This window comes from Macrotis lagotis, chromosome 5 (genome assembly GCF_037893015.1).
Source record: "Macrotis lagotis isolate mMagLag1 chromosome 5, bilby.v1.9.chrom.fasta, whole genome shotgun sequence".
NCBI lineage: Eukaryota > Metazoa > Chordata > Mammalia > Peramelemorphia > Peramelidae > Macrotis > Macrotis lagotis.
This window is the reverse complement of record NC_133662.1, coordinates 63,485,108-63,504,212: the sequence shown is the minus strand read 5'-3', so window position 1 is coordinate 63,504,212 and position 19,105 is coordinate 63,485,108. Positions and strand designations below refer to the sequence as shown.

The following is a 19,105-nucleotide window of genomic DNA, read 5'->3' as shown; positions in this document are numbered from 1 at the left end:
TAGATACTTATATGACTGCCAATAGTTGGGATGAGACTTAACAGAGAAATATTTACTTTTCTTCTTGAGGTTTTACTTTGGTATGATAAAGATTACAAAAATGGAAGGAAAATGAACATCTATGGAACTGATTTGGATGAAGAACTGAGAAACCAAAGTATTAAAACTATCAAAAGGGGTGGCTAAGTGGTGCAGTGAATAGAACACCGGCCTTGGAGTCAGGAGTACCTGGGTTCAAATCAGGCCTCAGACACTTAATAATTACCTAGGTGTGGCCTTGGGCAAGCCACTTAACCCCATTGCATTGAAAAATCTAAAAAAAAACCAAACTATCAAAAGTGTGCAGAGGTGGGCAAAGACTATATATATATGACAGAAAAATGCAGAAACTTACCCAAACTCTCTCAAACTTACCTCCCAACCATAAAATAATGCCTGAAAATTAATTCTGGGGCAGCAGAAGCAACAAAAGTACAGAGTGAAGCAATTTTCCATCCCATGACAACTTAAAAGGTTAGCAGAAAAGACCTGTCTAACTTACATAAAAGGGGACCTTAGTCCAGTGCACTTGGTGTCTAAGCAAATCAGTTGCAATCCACATTCCAGCAAGCCATCAGGATGCCCAGAGTCCCAGTGCAGGTCAGCTTCAAGGCCTTGAGCCCTATAGTGCAGTAGGCCAAGCAGTAAAACTCTGAATTTCTGGTATAAGAAGCTTGAGACAGTATCCATTCTCCAGAATCAGAGACAAACTTCAAAAGTCAGAAAATGGGATATAAAATGATCAGAAAACAAACAAAATCTGATCATAAAAAGTTATTAAGCTGTCATGAAAGATCAAAATATGAACTGAAAAAAAAACAACCGTGCCACCTAGCTATCCTGACAATATAACTCAGGTTTTTTAGGGGTTTTTTTTTGTTTTGTTTTTTGCAAGGCAATGGGGTTAAGTGGCTTGCCCAAGACCACACAGCTAAAGTGTTTGAGGTCAAATTTGAACTCAGGTACTCTGGACTCCAGGGCCAGTGCTCTATCCACTGCGCCACCTAGCTGCCCCCCGACAATATAACTCTTAAGAAGCAGTTGATGGGAGCATACGTACTCCCTTATATCTTTATAGAGGATGAGCGTGTAAGTTGACTTTTATGGGATGAAATAAAAAAAATTATTAAAGGGTGAGAAAGAGGATTGCTCTGTGAGAAGAGGGAAGGAAGAAATAAAGTGGGGTAAACTATTTTCCATGAAGAGTTACAAAAAAAAGGAAATAATACATGTATTCAAACATAGAAATCTCTTACCTGATAAAAAGAAGGAAGGTAAGGGAATAAGAGAAGAGGGGAGAATGGATAAAAGGGGAAGGTAGTGGTCAAAAGCAAAACACTGGTGAGAGAGAGAGAGAGAGAGAGAGAGAGAGAGAGAGAGAGAGAGAGAGAGAGGATAAACAGGAAAAAATAGGATAGAGGGAAGTACATAGCTAGTAATTACAACTGTGATTGTGAATGGGATGAACTCACCCAACAGAAGTGGATAGCAGTGTTTTAAAAATTAGAATCCTACAGTGTGTTGTTTATAAGAAACACATTTGAAGTAGAGAAACACACATAGAGAAAAGGTAGAAGGCTGAGCAGAAAGCATATATCAGCTGAAGATTAAAAAAAAAAGCAGAGGTAGCCATCTCAGACAAAGCAAAAGCAAAATTAGATCCATTAAAAAAAATAAGCATTTTGCTAAAAAGGTATCAGACAACGAAATAATATCACTATTAAACATAAGTAACAAATGATATAGAATCTAAATTTTTAAAGGAAAAGTTCAATGATCTACAGAAGGAAATAGACAATAAAACTATACTATACTATACTATACTATACTATACTATACTATACTATACTATACTATACTATACTATACTATACTATACTATACTATACCATACTATACTATACTATACTATACTATACTATACTGAGAGGGATCTTCAATTTTCCCTAGATTAAATCCAACAAAAAAATAAAGGACTTAAGGAGATGAGCAGAATTTTAGAAAAGTTAGATTTGATAAATCTTTGGAGAAAACTAAATGGGAACAGAAAGAATTTTTTTTCTTTCCTTAATAGCACATGGCACATACACAAAAATTGACTAAGTATTAAATTAAAAACCTCACAATGAAATGAAAAAAGTAGGATTACTAAATGCATCCTTTTCAGATTATAATGCAGTACAAGTTACATTCAATAAAGGGTACTGGAAAGATAGATTAAAAATAATTGTTAACTAATAATCTAATTCTAAAGAAAATTGAGTCAAAGAATATATTATACAAAAATAATTTCATTAACAGATATCTTATTGTCTTATCTTGTTACCTCTTAGACTTGTTGTCTCTTCTTTAAGGATATGATTTCTCTCTCATCACACCCAATTTGGATCAAGGTACAACATGGAAACAAAATGGGGGTGGGGAGGGAAATAAGATTGGGGGGAAATTGTAAAACTCAAATAATATCTTTAATAAAAATAAATTAAAAAAATAATTTCATTTAAAAATAATGACAGTGAGATAGCACACCAAAATTTATGAGTTGCAGCAAAGCAGTACTTAGAGGAAGTATCTTTATATGTGTGTTTGTGTGTGTTTGTGTGTGTGTGTGTGTGTGTGTGTGTGTGTGTGTATACATATAAAATAGAGAATTAGCAGGTCAATGAATTGGGCAAGTAATTAAAAAAATTAGAAAAAAATTTAAATCCACAATTAAGCATCAGATAGGAGATTTTTTTTTTTTTTGGTTCTTGCAAGACAGCGGGATTAAGTGATTTGCACAAGGTCACATAGCTAAGTAATTATTAAGTATCTGAGACCATATTTGAACTCACGTCCTCCTGACTCCAGAACTCACACTCTATCCACTGCCTAGCTGCTCCTAGATAGGAAATACTGAAAATCAAAAGAGATATTAATAAAATTGAGAAAAAACATTGAAATAATAAAATTAGAAGTTAGTTTATGAAAAAACAATGAAATAGATTGATTTTAAAATAGGAAAGAAGAAAAGGGAATTACCATTATCAAAATGAAAATTATGGATTTACCACCTATTAAAAGAAAATTAAAGTAATTATTAGGAGCTATCTTGCTTGATTATATGTCTATAAATCCAACAGCCTAAATAAAGTAGATGCACATTTATAAAAAATATATAAATTACCCAGGTTAACAGAAAAGGAAAATGAACATTTAAATAACTTCACCTCATAAAAAGAAATTGAATAAGCTATCAATGAACTCCCTAAGAAAAATCCCCAGGGCCAGATGGGTTCACAATTGAATTTTACCAAATATTTGAAGAACATTTAATGTCAGAGTCCTACCAAGTTCCTTTTAGAACATAAATATGGTGCTCATACCTAAATCAGCAAGGGCTGAAATAGAGAAAAAAACTAAAAATCAATTTTATTCATGCATATTGATGCATAAATTCAAATAAAATATTAGCAAGGAGACTGCAGCAATATATCGAAAAGATCATAAACATGACCAGGAAATTTATAGCAGAAATGCAGGACTGGTTCAATATTAGGAAAACTATCAGCCTAATTGATCTCATCAATAGCAAAACCAACAGAGGTGATACGATTCTCAATAGATGCAGAAAAAGCCATTTAAAAAAATACAATATCCAGTCCTATTAAAAATACTGGAGACATAGGAATAAATGGAGTTTTCCCTAAAATGCTATAGTAGTATCTATCTAAAACCATCAGCAAATATTATTTGCAATGGGGATTAAGTTAGAAACCTTCCCAATAAGACTAGGTGTAAAGCAAGGATACCATTATCATCATCATCATCATCATCATTATTATTATTATTTAACATTTTACTAGAATTACTTGCTATAGCTATGAGAAGAAAAAGAAATTAAAAGAATTAAAGTAGGCAATGAGGAAACAAAACTATTACTCTGAAGATGATATGATGATACACATAGAGAATCAATTAAAAACTAATTGAAATAATAAACTACTTTAGCAAAGTTGCAGGATATAAAATAAACCCTCACAAATCATCACCATTATATTACCACCACTATATTACCAACAAAGATCAGCAGCAGGAAAAGTAGGAGAAATTTCACTTAAATAACTGTAGATATAAGAGAATTTAGGAATTACCTGCCAAGACAAATCCAGGAACTAACTATATGAACACAGTTATAAAACGCTTCATATAATTAAAGTCAGATCTAAATGATTGGAATAATATTAATCACTCATGGATAGGCTGAGCCAATATAATTAAAATGACAATTCTACCTATATCTTCTTATTCTGTGCCATACTAATCAAATTGCCAAAAAATTATATAGTTAGAAAAAATAAAATTAATCTGTAATTTATATATATATATATATAAATATATATATATATATATATATATATATATCAGAGGAAGGGAAGGATAGAACTTGGAGCTCAAAATAAAAAAGAATCCCAAATATTAAAAATTGTTCTTACATTTAATTGGAGAAAAAATAAAATATTAAAGAAAAACTGTCAACATGATTATTGAAGCTATTGAGAATCAATTCACCCATGAATATTTATTGAGTACCTATTATTTTTTACATTAAGAATAAGAGAAGGGGTGGCTAGGTGGCACAGTGGATAAAGCACCGGTCCTGGAGTCAGGAGTACCTGGGTTCAAATCCAGTCTCAGACACTTAACAATTACCTAGTGGTGTGGCCTTGGGCAAGCCACTTAACCCCATATGTCTTGTAAAAAAAAAACCTAAAAAAAATAGAGAAAAGCTGAGATGTTCTTTATTCTCAAAAAAGTTAAATTCTATTGAGGGATTATGGTTAGAAACTCTTTTGAGAGAAGTCTATTACCACAGTGTAGGAGGCATGGAGGAAAGTATCTTGGAGATCAGTAGGTAAATGTAAGGGATGGGAAAAGAATAGCTTTAAAAGTAGGGAGCTTTTGTTTTTCTTTTTTTGTATCCACAGTGCTTAATGAACACATTGTTAAGTATTTAATAAATTCTTGTTGCCTGAGAGACCATAAAACATCTTGGAAGCAGCAATTAAAAGCAAGTTCATTGGTCCCTTCTTTTAAACCTGAGAGTCAGGAAAACAGGTAACGAAGCAGGTTTGGAGAAAGCTGCAAAAAGTGAATTAATGTCAAAGGGAAAGACAAGTTATGAAAGAAGTAGAAAGAGGAGTGGCTAGGTTGTGCAGTGGGTAGAGCACTGCCCCTGGAGTCAGGAGGGCCTGAGTTCAAAACCGACCTCAGACACTTATACCTAGCTGTGTGGCCTTGGGCAAGTCACTTAACTCCATTTGCCTTGCAAAAACCTAAAAAAAAAAGAAATTTGAAGAGTTAAATGATATTGGGGTGTGTGGGTTGGCTTATAATAGAAAAGAATCAAAGTTCAAAGTGGAAAGAGCCATTAGAGCATTTTCTATATGTGGAAAAATTCCATTTTGTCAGTAACAAACATTTATTGATTGTTTTTCATATGTAATATACTAGGTTGGGACTTGGGGAAGATTCAAAAACTTAAGTTTTTACTGCTTAAGGGATTCATAGCCTCACAGGGCAGACAAGAAATTTATGTAAGATTTTTTAAAAGATCATTAATTTGTTCATTTGTTTCAAAATGTTTACGTTAGTCCTACTAAGATGTCTTCCTGGATTTTGCTGGAAGGCTGGATAGTGTGACATTATGTTGTCTGTCCAACGATTGTCTAACTACAGACAGAGGCTCATTTCCAGAGTACTAGTCACAAAAGGGTTCCCTGTTGGGAGTGACCAGTGTGACCTTAGAAAAGGAAAAAAATACTATTATTCAGTCCTATAGGGCCCCCTTTTGCTTCTAAAAGCAAAAAAAAAAAAGTTAAAAATTACAGCTTTTAGATTGACTAGAAACATTGTTAGGCCTCTCAATATGTAACCTTTGTCTATTTGCAACGATGAGATCCTATTAGAAACACAGGCCACATTTCTGACAGATGAGACAGAAAGAAACTACAATTAAATGAAAGGGCAGGTGCACAGCATAGAACAAAAGGAAACCTACAAGGAAGCAAAGAAAAGCTGGGTAGGTTGGAAAAGAATTTGTATTTATTGTATAGGTATTCTTGAAATGGAAATGTATTATTTTATATGAATCCTCTTTATGTTTCACTGTGCACATGGTGATGTACTTTTTTCCTTTTCTTATTTTGTATTTAAGTTTAAAATGAATAAGAAAAAGAAAAAAGAGGAAAAAATAAAATAAAAATTAAATGAAAGGGTACTACAAAGGTTTTCCTTGGGGAGATGACTAAAGGAATTAAGGGAATTTGCAATGGATATATAATAAGAGAAAATATAAGTTCACAGGTTCTTTATCACTTCTTACAAAGTTCATGATGATAGTAAACAGACTACCATGAAGATTAATACATATTCCAAAGTCTTAATACCTTGGTTTTTTTTTTATTCCACAATATCCCATTAAATTTTCCATTGTGACAAAGTAAAGCAATCAAGAGAAACTGACCAACAAGATGATCACATCTGACAAACATGCAGCATCCTGCTCTCATATTCCCACACAATTCTGAGAGGAGCAAAACGTGTTCCATTTGTTCTCCTGAACCAAGATTAGTCAATTATACATCAACAATTCTTGTAAAAGATGAAGTAGAGAAATAGTATGAAAACCTTGACTAGGGCCTCCAAACTGACCAATTATTCTTTGATATTTGAGCCAAACTGGCCCCTTATTCCTTGTACACAACACTCCAGCTCCCATCTCTTGTCTTTTGTTGTTGTTGTTTTGTTTTTTGCAAGGCAATGGGGTTGCTTGCCCAAGGTCACCCAACTAGTGAATTATTGTCTGAGATAGGGGATTTGAACTCAGGATCTGACTCCAGAGTTGGTGCTCTGTCCACTGCACTGCCTAATAGCCCCTCCCATCTCTGTCTTTACAGAGATCGTCCCTTCAGGAGCACACTAGACAATCAACAAAATTTATAAATTATGCCAATTTGTAGCATTTGCTGATTTACAAGATACATTCACATTGAAAATCTGAAAATCTTGAAAATTAGGTCTTTATCAGTGAAACTTGTGCAAAGATGTTTTCCCAGGGGCAGCTAGCTGGCACAGTAGATAGAGCACCAGTCCTGGAGACAGGTGGACCTGAGTTCAAATCCCACCTCAGACATCTAGCTGTGTGACCTTGGGCAAAGTCACTTAACCCTGCTGCCTTGCTAAAAAAAGTTTTTTCAGTTTTTCTTTCCTAACCTCAACTATATTAGATTTATGTTTATGTAATAAAAATTGACTATTTTTTCTTCCATGGTTATCTTTCTGGCTTAGTCATAAACTCTGAAATCCATAAATCTGAAAAGTTTTCCTTGTTTCATTTGCTTATGATATAACTCAGGATTCCTAAGTCAGGTATTCATTTTGGAGCATATCTTGGTATTTGCTGTGATTGTTGTTAGTCTATTCTTAATTTACTTCTACTATTGTTGGAAAGGACTTTTTCATTACATATGTTGGTTCTTGGCTTTTGATCTAAACTTTTCAACACATTAAGAGGTTTACTTATTCCCAATTTCCAATGTTTTCCATAGAAATGAGTGCTATTTTGTCAAATACTTTTTTAAATCTATTTATGTGAATAATTTTGTTGTATTGTAAGATAGTCTATCATATTGATATAGTCAATTCTGTGTTCTTGGAATAAATTCAACCTAGTCATAATAGTTAATCTTTGTGAAATGGTTCTATAGTTTTCTTGCTTATATTTAAATAATATATATTCATTAGGCATATTTGGCTACAATTTGTTATTTCTCCTGGTTTTTAAATTTTTTTATTTCTCTTGGTTTTGATATCAAGACCATATTTGAATCATGTACATAATTGGGAAAAATAGTGGTTTTTTTACAGAATATGTATTGCAATTTGTCTTTTAGTGTTTGATGAAATTTATCATTTTCATTGTTAACCCATTTGGTCCCAGAACTTTTTTCTTTAAGAATATTTTATTGCATAATTTTCCCTTTGTGCAACTTTTCTTATTCTAATAAGAGCATTTTGCATTTCGGTAAATATTCATGTGAATATTAGTTTTATTAGCATACACTTAGGCAAAAAGTATCTAGTAATTTTATTTCTTCATTTGATAGGAATTTACCTTTTTAAAATTGTTTTATATAGTAAAATCTAACTCAACACTTGTCAAGGTGACATTTTGGGTAAAGTACACATATAAGAAATAACATAATTAAATTGGGATTGAAAGCATGAAATGGACAGCTATTTAGAGGAGTTATCTGAATATGCACATTTGTTTGGCTAGTCTTAAGTTACCTTCCATTCATCCATTAGCTGATAAAAAGACCTGGTTACTTGAAAAATAAACAACAATTTGCCATGTTTCTTAAGGGGCTATGTAGAATAATGCACTCTATTCATTCTACTTTAGAAACATAAAATCCATCTCCTGATTATATATATAAAGGATCATTAGTTCATTTTATAGTCCACTTAATGAAAGGATGTTTAATTATAAAGAAACCTCCATTAGAAAGCTCATTATTAAAGCTCATTATTAAGCTAAGGAGTTAAGTGTCAGGAGAAAGGATTAGAATTTAGATTATTATCTTAAACTTCCAGTTAATTTACTCAGATAAAACACTATATTAAAAATGCTTTAAACTTGTATTCCAAGTCCTTCACAATCTGCATTTTTTCTTTGCAGCCACCTTTCTTATTTCCCTCCAATCTCCAACCTTAGATTTCAGTCCTATGTCCTCCATCTCACTTTGAACCAATGAACCACAGCCAATTTCCTGGTCATTTCTGCACCATACATGAGCTTGTATTTATCTTCTTAGCCTGGTACTTGGCCGATAGTGTATCAACTCTCCAGTCTTATTAACATTCTGTTCCAGCCAAATTAGCCTACTTGAAACATGCTTTTGCCCATACCATTCCCTTTACCTAGAATAACCTCCTTAAACCACCAACACCAATTGAAATCCTACCCATCATTCAATGACTAGATCAAATGCCAGTGCTTCATGAAGCTTTCTCTGATCCTTCCCTGAAAAATGATCTTTCCCTCTTTGTACTTTGCACCTATGCCACTTACTTGGATCTTGTCATAGATTGCTCTGTATTTTACTGTGTGCTTTTGATAGTCACCAAATTATAAAGGTCCAGGATGTAAGGGGAAATAGTGTTTTACATTCATCCTCAGGATTATCAGGAAAACACTACATATACTTCAGAATATCACAAGATACATAATTTTACTTCACACAGTGAAGTTACACAGAACTGGAACTCAGTATTTTGAATGATTACATCATGAAACTATAAGTAAGAGAATAGCAGAAAATCTTTATAGCAGTGGCAAAATAAATATATCCAGAAAATAAATATCCAGAAGACCGATCCAAAATCTAGCCCTGGCACTCCTACCAACCTGCTATGTACTTTGGAGCAAATCACTTCACTTCTGATCTTGTTTCATTTGCAAAAATAAGGGATAGGCTAGAAGATGTAGATATACTTCATATTCTATCCTGTAATTCTGTGATTTAGTGGCAAAATAATGTTTGCCTTCATTTTTGAAGATCACAATATCAGGGAGGTGATGCTGTGACAAGCACATGAATTGGATTTTGAGTGAGAGATGACGTGATAAATCACCAATCACATTTTCTCCTCCAGAGTCATCTGGGTCCAATGGCCAGATATGAATCAAGACTGGAGAGGGCCCTAGATGTGAGGCAGTTAAGTGAGGTCACAAAGCTAGTAGAGATGTCTGAGGTTGGATTCAAACTCCTATCCTCCTGACTCCAAGGTCAGTGCTCTATCCACTCCATCATCTAGCTGTTCTAGTGGCAAAAGGAAGCAGATGATAGTGGTAGGCAGGGATAATTAATCCTTTAAGGGAGATCTAATTCTATTATCATTGCTTCTTCTTTCAACCACTACTTTCCTCTAAAACAGGGATAACCAAAATGCAGCCCACAGGGTGATTTTATGGAGCCTACCTATTGGTTTACTAAATGTTTTAGCAAAGGAAGCTGAGCTACAGCAGAGCTCTCACTAAAATGGCATATCAAAATATATTGTCTATTGTGTCAAGAAAAATTTTTAAAAGTAAGGTAGGACAGACTGCTACTCAAAGTTTTTTTGTTGGCTCTAGGGAACAGGAGCCATTCACCACTTTTCTGGCTAAGGCATATATAAATACAAACAGACTGAGGTCAGCAACCTGGTAGTTTGAGCCTTCAATTCACCTGTTTCCCACCTCTATCATTTTAAGATATATTAACCAAAAAAAAAGTGATTAGTCTTCAAACCGGCTTATATAACTAAAAGAAGAATGCATAGAAAAGACTCCACTAAGGAATGGTTGTATTACAAAATAAATCAAGTAACTATGAGATTTAAGGTCTTTCCTAAATCAGTCATGAAAAACTACAAACAATATTCCTGAAGTATAATAAAATTCTGTAATCTGGATGGTCAAAAACAAGAGGGATTAAATCACTACCATTATTACTATAGCCCCATATCAATCAGGGCTGCCACTAGATGAACTTTTGGACTAGTAATGTTTCTTTCTCTGTTTAAAAGATTCCAGGATTGTTGATTTCTGATACCCTTCATACAGTAGCAAGGAGATATGTATGGCTGAAGTCATGTCAAAAAGTCATCCTTAGGGGCGGCTAGGTGGCGCAGTGGATAAAGCACCGGCCCTGGAGTCAGGAGTACCTGGGTTCAAATCCGGTCTCAGACACTTAATAATTACCTAGCTGTGTGGCCTTGGGCAAGCCACTTCGACCATATTACTTTTATTCTTAATCTGTAAATTTAAGTTTAAGTTTACAAATATTTATGTTCTTATCCTCCTTTAAAATTTTATTACTCCACTGCCTCACTGTGGTGTGCTTGGGTTCTCAAAGGTTATTACCAAAAGAGTTCAAATTCTGGCAAGATCTAAGTTAGGAAAGTTTTTAGAATAGGCTTGGCAACAGAGGTGCCTTTCTTACGACTAGTTTAAGTACTTTTTGGAAATTACACTACTGGGTAATGAACTTTATACCCTGCCCAATCCCTTAAACTTCTGCAATGTTAGTGGCAAAGTAGAAAGGAAGATATAAGATCTAATGATTGCAATTTCATGATAGACTACATACAACAATTAGTACTTTCAAAAAGCTACATCTAATGAATCTACAAACTTCTGAAATAACTGAAACACATCCATATTGGCAGATCATAAATGATACCAAGACAAAGTTGCAGGAAAAACAGTTCCCAGGTTTTTAAAAGTGTATTATTAGAGCTAGAAAAAAAAAACAATCCAACCTTGAATTTTACAGATGATGAATTGGGAGTTCTAGAAAGGTCAAGTAATTTCTCAGGGTTGTACAGGTAAACCAAATAGCCATCTGAGATTCTAACCCAAGTTCACTGACTCTAAATCTACTGTCCTTTTCAGTATATATCATGTGTCAAGTAGTTTCTTAAAAATAATAAATGTAATTTCACTGAGTCTTTGGTTTCCTCACCCTATAATGCTAATAAATGAACAAACTGCCTACCAGTTAGATAACTGGTACTTATAAAGCTTCTAGAAGATCATGCCACAATATGTGTACACACACACACACACACACACACACACACACACACACACACACAACACAAACACACACAGAATTAGTAGCAAAGTTTTAGCCAAATCAAATGGGTCAGTCACACAGTAGAGACACAGTAGGGAGAGAGGGAGAAAGGTCATGAGATGGGGGAAAGAGAGATGAGAGAAAAGAAACACTCACACTCACACTCACAGACTCACAGACACACACAGAGTTCATTTTGGTGATTTAAAAATGTAATTAAGAACTAAACATTCTTTTCTTCATCCTCAACTGTTTGTAAAAATTAAACTATAAGCTAATGGTTATTTTGAAAATTAAAATAAAAACAAACAGGTTCATATGAATTAAGTGGAAACTATTTTCACTTTTTTTCTTAAACGCACATAGCAATAGAAGGAAAAACAATATTAAAATGCTTCCACTATTTCTAAACTACTAGACAAATCTTTTGAGATGCATATATTTTTCATGTTAAGTAATTTAAAACCCTTCTAAGAATTATTAACCAGTTATTCTACCCACCAAGACATCCATTATCTAATTAGACATAGGATACTTTGTATGACTGAGTCATGCTGTTTCAGGTGTCTAGTAACAAACCTTCAGACCTTTTACAGAAATACTGATCATCAAGCTCAAGAGACAGACTTGAAGTCTAATGCCAGGTCTATAGGACAAAAGATGTATATAAGGAAACTAAATTATCCACACACCCTGTGTCTTTGTGGACAAATGATTCTCAAATGGAGTTTTATAATATCCCATAATTTTTCCTAATAGTTAAAGGGAAATTACAATGTTACACACTCAAAACAAAATTATTTTAAACATTCTTTTAAAAAGAATTTTGTATAGCACTTGGAAAGGTTAGGAAAAGTATTGGTTTGTAAACTTTAATATTTTGAGAATCATTTTTCTATGCGATCTGCATTCTTTATGATTAAAACAAAAACAGAAAATCTTGATTGCTACTTTGGTAAGGCAGAGTTGATTTAAAGATTAAGAAAGATATACCTAATCAAGGAAGAGACTTGATATGTTAATTATATAGTTACAACACTTTTCCTTGAAATAAGGTAAAAATACATTCTGTAGTACTGATTTTTATATTTTCAGTACACACATTTGAACATTATATGCAATGTAATTTTAACAAGGTCAAATGAATCAATTTAGCAAATTTTCTATTAAGTTCATTTTATTAAAAAAATAAGTTCTATGTAAAACATGGATATTAACTTGTTGTAAGACTGCAGTTCTAAAAGCATCTTACTATAACATTTATTAAATGATAAAATTAAACATTTTTTCTTCACATTCTGAAATGTGCTCTAGGGCCTTTCTAACAATGAAATAATCCTAACGTCATCTGAAATAAGTTTCTTAATGTAGCATAGGTATTAGCAAAGAAAAGAAAATTTATAGTTGACAATTCTCATACTGAACTTTTAAAAATCTGTATTTCTCTATTAAATAAATGTGCTAAAATTGTTTTTGCAAGGAAAGGAAATGGAAAAGATGAAGAAGAAAATAATCTCTATACAAATTATAATGACTAATTAAAAATTTCTCTTAATAGTTTTCTTTCTTTAAACAGGCAACTTTCTTCCTCCACAAATTTTAAGTACTTGTAGAGAATGGTCCTTGAAAGCTGCAAGAGATTCTCACACTGAATAAAATCTATTTTTAAAACTAAGTTTAATGTAAAATGCTCCCCTCCTCTGTCCGCTATCCCCACCTTGTTTTTTTCTTCCCTTTAAATCCTATATATTTCCGATTCCATCATGGAATATAAAATAAGCATAAAAATACTGTTTCAACTTTGAACACGGCTTAATTTTTTTTAAACGCACAATTTGTCTTTAGATGTATGAATTTTCATTGGAAAAATAATGAATGGGTAGAATCATGCAAGATCTATACATGGCAGCTATAAATCTCTCATCTCAACACCAACACCTCTGAAAATTATAAAAGAGAATGTAATGTAGGAGCTTATTCTGCTTTTTACAATGATTTAAGGCGGTAACATCCTTTACATGTAAGAATGAAATCATACTGTGAAAATAAGATTATCTTAATTAAAAAGCTTAATAGTCTATCCAAAACCCAAGAAAAATCAATGAACACTGAAGATATTTTGCAGTAGACATTACAAAAAAAAATAGTAATCCTGTATTTATATATGTATGCTTATACAGATTTTTAAATGTTCATTACTTAACTACGGCACATAGAATGTAGCACATTTTGAACTATAATAATAGTGGGCAATTTGCAGATTTAACCATACTTACCAAACTATAATGAAAGCTTTCAAACTTTTTGAGATACATTTGTATAGCTGGTACAGTATAATACTAAGCAGTATAATTCAGGACTATTTGAAATTGCTCTTAATGCTGCTTTTGATTCAAAAGTTGTCTAGGAACAATAACATGTTGGAGTGCATGAAACAAAAACCAAAGGATTCTAAAGTTTTTAACGGCTACATTGCTTGAATTTGTGCCTTGTGTTTGTGGATATTCATCATTTTTATTGGGCCCAAGATGAATTTAGACATAGTCTGATATTATTTTAAAACTGTACTTAAAGTATTTTAAAAGCAAATGTAAAAGGTCAAAATAGGATCACAAAATACCTGAATAGTCCTTTTAATTAATGTAATTATACTCATTATAGAATTTAATATGGAGTTATTCAAGAATAGCAAGTTAACCACTTTATCCTATTAAGTATTTTCTTTTTTATTTGTCTTATGTTTAGAAGTTGCTATTAAGTACTATTAACAGAAAATACATAACAAAAGCTTCCTAACAAGTGAAAAAATTAATTACAAATGCTGGAAAAATTGACTTCATTAACATATTTACAGAATTTTACTTAATACATACTCCTCTGGGAATCAATATGACACATTTGTACAAACTTTCTTTTTTTTTAAAACATTCCCAATCTATTTTGAGTAGTGAAATACTTCAGTTCTTTAGTCTATTTAGCTGAAGGTTTTAAAAACATTCCATTTCTGACAGGAGAGCTAACATGCAACAGAAAAGTTCAGTCTGAGCTGCTGTTGATATATTGATCTGCTTTTTCCTGTAAAGATGCTTCTGACAGATTAATGTCTCTATGTCCCTTCTTTTCTTTGCTCTGTTCTTCCTGTAGTTTTAGAATTATGTTTCGGATTTCTTCTCGTTTAGTTTTCATTCTTGGGCGAGGAAACCAGTCTGTCAAATTCATTGGAAGTTCAAAATTCAAAATTGGATTCTAAAACAAAAAAAGGGTCCATTAGAAAAAAACAAAAAATTAATAATTTCCATCTCACAGGACCTTGCTGAGGAAACAGGTTTGTAAACCTTAAAGAGCCAAGAAATGTCACCTCTGTGTGTACATACATTATGCATGTTATTACATAATTACAGAATGTAATAAATTTTTAGGATTAATTTATTTCAATAGCTGAAATGAAGATACACTGAACTACAATGAATTTCTCTTACATAACCCGCCTCAAGAATAAAGAAAACATAAGCAATAATTACAACAATGTAAATAAAATGACATACCAAAACGAACAAAATTATAAAGATCAAGTGGAACTCAAATGAAGAGATAACAGAAGACAAACCAATCTTCCCCTGTATGGGGATAGGAAGTTCACTGATGTTACACAACATATATGTTTTTGAATTTTTCAATGAATTGTTAAATTGTGCTGAATTATTTTTTCCTTCTAAAAATTCTACTTTTCATGTGGCATGACTCTCTGGAAGGGGTAAGGGAAGTAAATTTCCCAATATATGGGATACTATGGTGACATAAGAAACAAAATATAAACAAAAACAAATGAAATTTATAAAGAAAAAATGAAAAAGGAAAAATCTAGCTATCACTAAGTGAAATTTATTATGGAATCTACTGGTTCTCAATTTTTTTCTCCTACTGTCAGTTTTATAAAGAGTATAAATAAAATTTTGGTTGCATTAATTCTGACAAATAGTAAAAAACTAACCACATTTGTTAAATGAATGGACTAAAACTCACCTCAAAAAAGCTTTCCACATATTGTAATACATATACACCACAATCACTGAAGTTGTTCTGCTGTGGTACTTTTGGATTAGAGCCTTTCATGAGATCTTTGGAAAAACTTCTTTTACTTCCCTTTCTTACTTCCCATTCTACTTCCAAATACCTGTAATAATGCATATGCAGTAGGATTACTTTTCTATTTGGCCTGCAAAATCTAATATTACATAAAATGCAAAGAATGAGGCTTAGAACTTACTCTCTTAGTGTTTTTACAACATTTGAGCGAGAAGGGCCTCTGAGTGAATCCATAAGTAGAATACAGGGTCTTTTAAGGATGGAAGGAGAGAAAGGAGGGAAAAAAATTACTGCCATTAAGTAATATAACTGCTGCAAAACATTAGCAAGTACAATGAAAAAAATGAACATTTAGACCTAAAACATTACTATTTAATTTCTATATCCCTTAGGTAAAGGCACTAAAAAAGAAAAACAATCTCTTACATACAATTTATTAATAGGGATTAATTATTTATTGATATGACAAAAGTAGCAGTGATATTGGTTTCAAAGATAATTAAATACATTATTATTATTACATTGTACATGTTAATAAAACTTCAAAAGACACCTTGCAAACATAACAGAAAGCTTGTTTAATCTTTTATTAACCTCTCAGTGCCCAAGCAGTTTTTTTAAAGTTATAAAATTATGAAAAATTGATGTTTCTATACTGACAAAAGGAGTTTCCAGGAAAATCCTCATAGTAATTGAATTGTAAGTTTGGAATAAAGTTCCCCTCCTATGGCTTACCAAAAAAGATAATCACACACTGAAACACCTCAAAAAATTTAATTTAACAAAAATCAAACTAATTTTTCCTTTGAAAGCTCAAACATCTAGAGCTGGCCAAAACTGTTCTTTTTCACAAGGGTTAACTAGAGGTGAAGGAGCTTGTCTAAAGTCACACAAATAAGAAATAAGGATCAAAACAGGAAATTCAGCTTGGGACCTGATTCTAAAGGTATGTTCATTTCATTTTAACATTACAGAGGATACTTAACTTCTGGATTAAAACCAAGTCAAAAAAAAAGGTAGCATAACACAAAGTTAATAAATTAAATCCTCTATCCATTATGGATATGCTGAACTATTATGAAGGCATCCTAGTGATCAGACATGAAACAAAACCACTAAAATCTATTATAGATTATTTCCAAAGTACAGAAAACTGCACCAGGAGTCTGACTCCAGATCAGAAGTACTTTTTCTTTACTTTTTTTCTGTTTTCTTTCACAGCTTGACTCACATGGAAATGTGTCTTGCATGACTAAACAAGTATAACCTATGTCAAATTACTTGTCTTCTCAATGGGGGAGAGGAGAAGGCAGACAAACTGGAATGCAAAATTTGAAAAAAAGAACGGTAAAGTTCTTTTTACATGTATCTGGGAAAAAATAAAATAATAAATTGCAAAGAAAAAAGAGAAAAAAAAGAAGTTCTAATTCTATAATATCTTCTTCCTACCCAATGAGTGCTACAGAATATTTAATGTATGCAAAAGCTAGCTCAAAGGAGGGTTTTCTAGACTTCTGGACCTAGTTCCATGTCAGCTATGTCTGTGTTAACTACAATTGTCATGGAACTATGAAAACCTAATCCATTTGGGAAGGAAAGGAAAACTTCATATACCCAAGGAATTCCAAATCAACTATTCAGTATTAAGAAGAAACCTCTAATAAAAAAAACAACCCAGGGCAGCTAGGTGGTGCAGTAGATAGAACACCAGCCCTGGAGTCAGGAGTATATGAGTTCAAATCCAGCCTCAGACACTTAATAATTACCTAATTGTGTTGCCTTGGGCAAGTCATGTAACCCCATTTGCCTTGCAAAAACCTAAAAACAAAACAAAACAACAAAAAACAAAAAAACCCCAACCCCTTGGGAGTCAAAATCAGGCTATTTGGTGAGGAGGGCTTAGGCTAGGGTAAATACCTTTGGAATGTTCTCACCAAACAGGATAATCATGGAAGCTAAAGGGTTCTCACTTCTTTTTTCTAATAATCAGAACTTTCAAAAATTTCAATATAATGCTTCAGTTGACAACTATAAATGACAAAGTATCTATTTTTGATGAATGAACTGAAACACAGTTTCATTTACTCAGGAAAGAAAGAATAACCCAGATACCAGAGGAATTTGAATCCCGAACCAAAATGTTCAATGGTGGGGAGTCTGAAAAAGAATCCCATATCCACAGGGTGAGCACAGTGGCTCAATAGCAAGTTTAAACTTGTATAGCCTGGAATTCATCTACTTTAAGATTTTCACCCCACTTTACTTCTGTTCTACAAGTGGTTATTGAAATGACCTATTAATTTCTGTCTTCTATCTTATAGAGTTTGGCATTTGGCTTTGGATATTCCTACTCTGCACTTATTAAGTATAATTTAATACTCACTGTTTACAGATAGTAGGCTTCAGATGCCATTGTCCTAATTCAGAACTGCAAGTATCATCAAGACCCCCATCATCACTGCTATCTTCCTATAAAAAGGAACCATATTATTTACATTTGTAAAATGTTCAACAATCTAAACAATGCTTACTCAAAATAAATGTACCTATTTAGGACAACAATAATTAAAGGATCTCTGAAGAGCTATTTATTTTTAGACAAGCTAATGATACTTGTAAGATGGCAGCTTTTAAAAAAGCACATAACAGACACGTATAATAAACTATGTCAGATTATTCGCTATCAAGGAGAGGGAAGAGGGAAAAAAAATATGGAACTCAAAATCTTACCAAAAAATGAATGGTGAAAAAGTGTGAAACAAAAAGTTTCTAAAGTTGGAAGGATCTCTAGTCCAATTATTATTAGGCCCAGATGTGTTAAATAACAGACCCAAGGCTACAGAAATAACATCAGAGGTAAATTTTGAATCCAGTTGTTCTTATTCCACATCCAATCCTTATTTGTGATGTTTAAGGCTTACAGTTTCTTGACTACTCTTGCTACAAGATCCCTCTTCCCAAAAAATCATTTTAAAGTTTTGAGAATGTTTTTGGCTTGGTATAGGAATGTAGCTTACCAAAAACAACAACAAAAACAAAAACCCAAAGTTATTTATTTTTACTAGTTCATGTGGCGTTTTGACCAAAGAGCAATGCTAGTGGTCTAAAGTCAGGAATAAAAAAATTATTACATAGATCAGTTTTTAAGGGAAAAATAAATTCAAATAGAGAACTAGACCCTATTTCTGGTTCACAAAAAAGGTCAAAGAGAAAGTAGATGGTCCACAAAGGAAACCTATCATCAGTACTGAAAACAAATTCAAAGATATCCTAATAGAAGCATAAATTATTATTACTAACCATTGCTTGTAAAT

At 32.7% G+C, this 19,105-nt stretch overlaps 1 protein-coding gene across 6 annotated transcripts in view; it reads right to left on the bottom strand.

The window, feature by feature from the left end:
* Nucleotides 1-12,864: 12,864 nt before the first annotated feature.
* Nucleotides 12,865-19,105, bottom strand: part of SENP6 (SUMO specific peptidase 6) — a 123,867-nt gene continuing 117,626 nt past the window's right edge. For all 6 annotated transcript variants that reach the window (XM_074237345.1, XM_074237343.1, XM_074237342.1 and 3 more), the window contains 4 exons: nucleotides 18,175-18,260; nucleotides 15,973-16,041; nucleotides 15,729-15,879; nucleotides 12,865-14,951 (listed from right to left, as the gene is read on the bottom strand). In XM_074237345.1, the coding sequence (XP_074093446.1) occupies nucleotides 14,742-14,951; nucleotides 15,729-15,879; nucleotides 15,973-16,041; nucleotides 18,175-18,260 (516 nt within the window). In that variant the 3' untranslated portion in view covers nucleotides 12,865-14,741. The remainder of the gene's footprint in view (nucleotides 14,952-15,728; nucleotides 15,880-15,972; nucleotides 16,042-18,174; nucleotides 18,261-19,105) is intronic.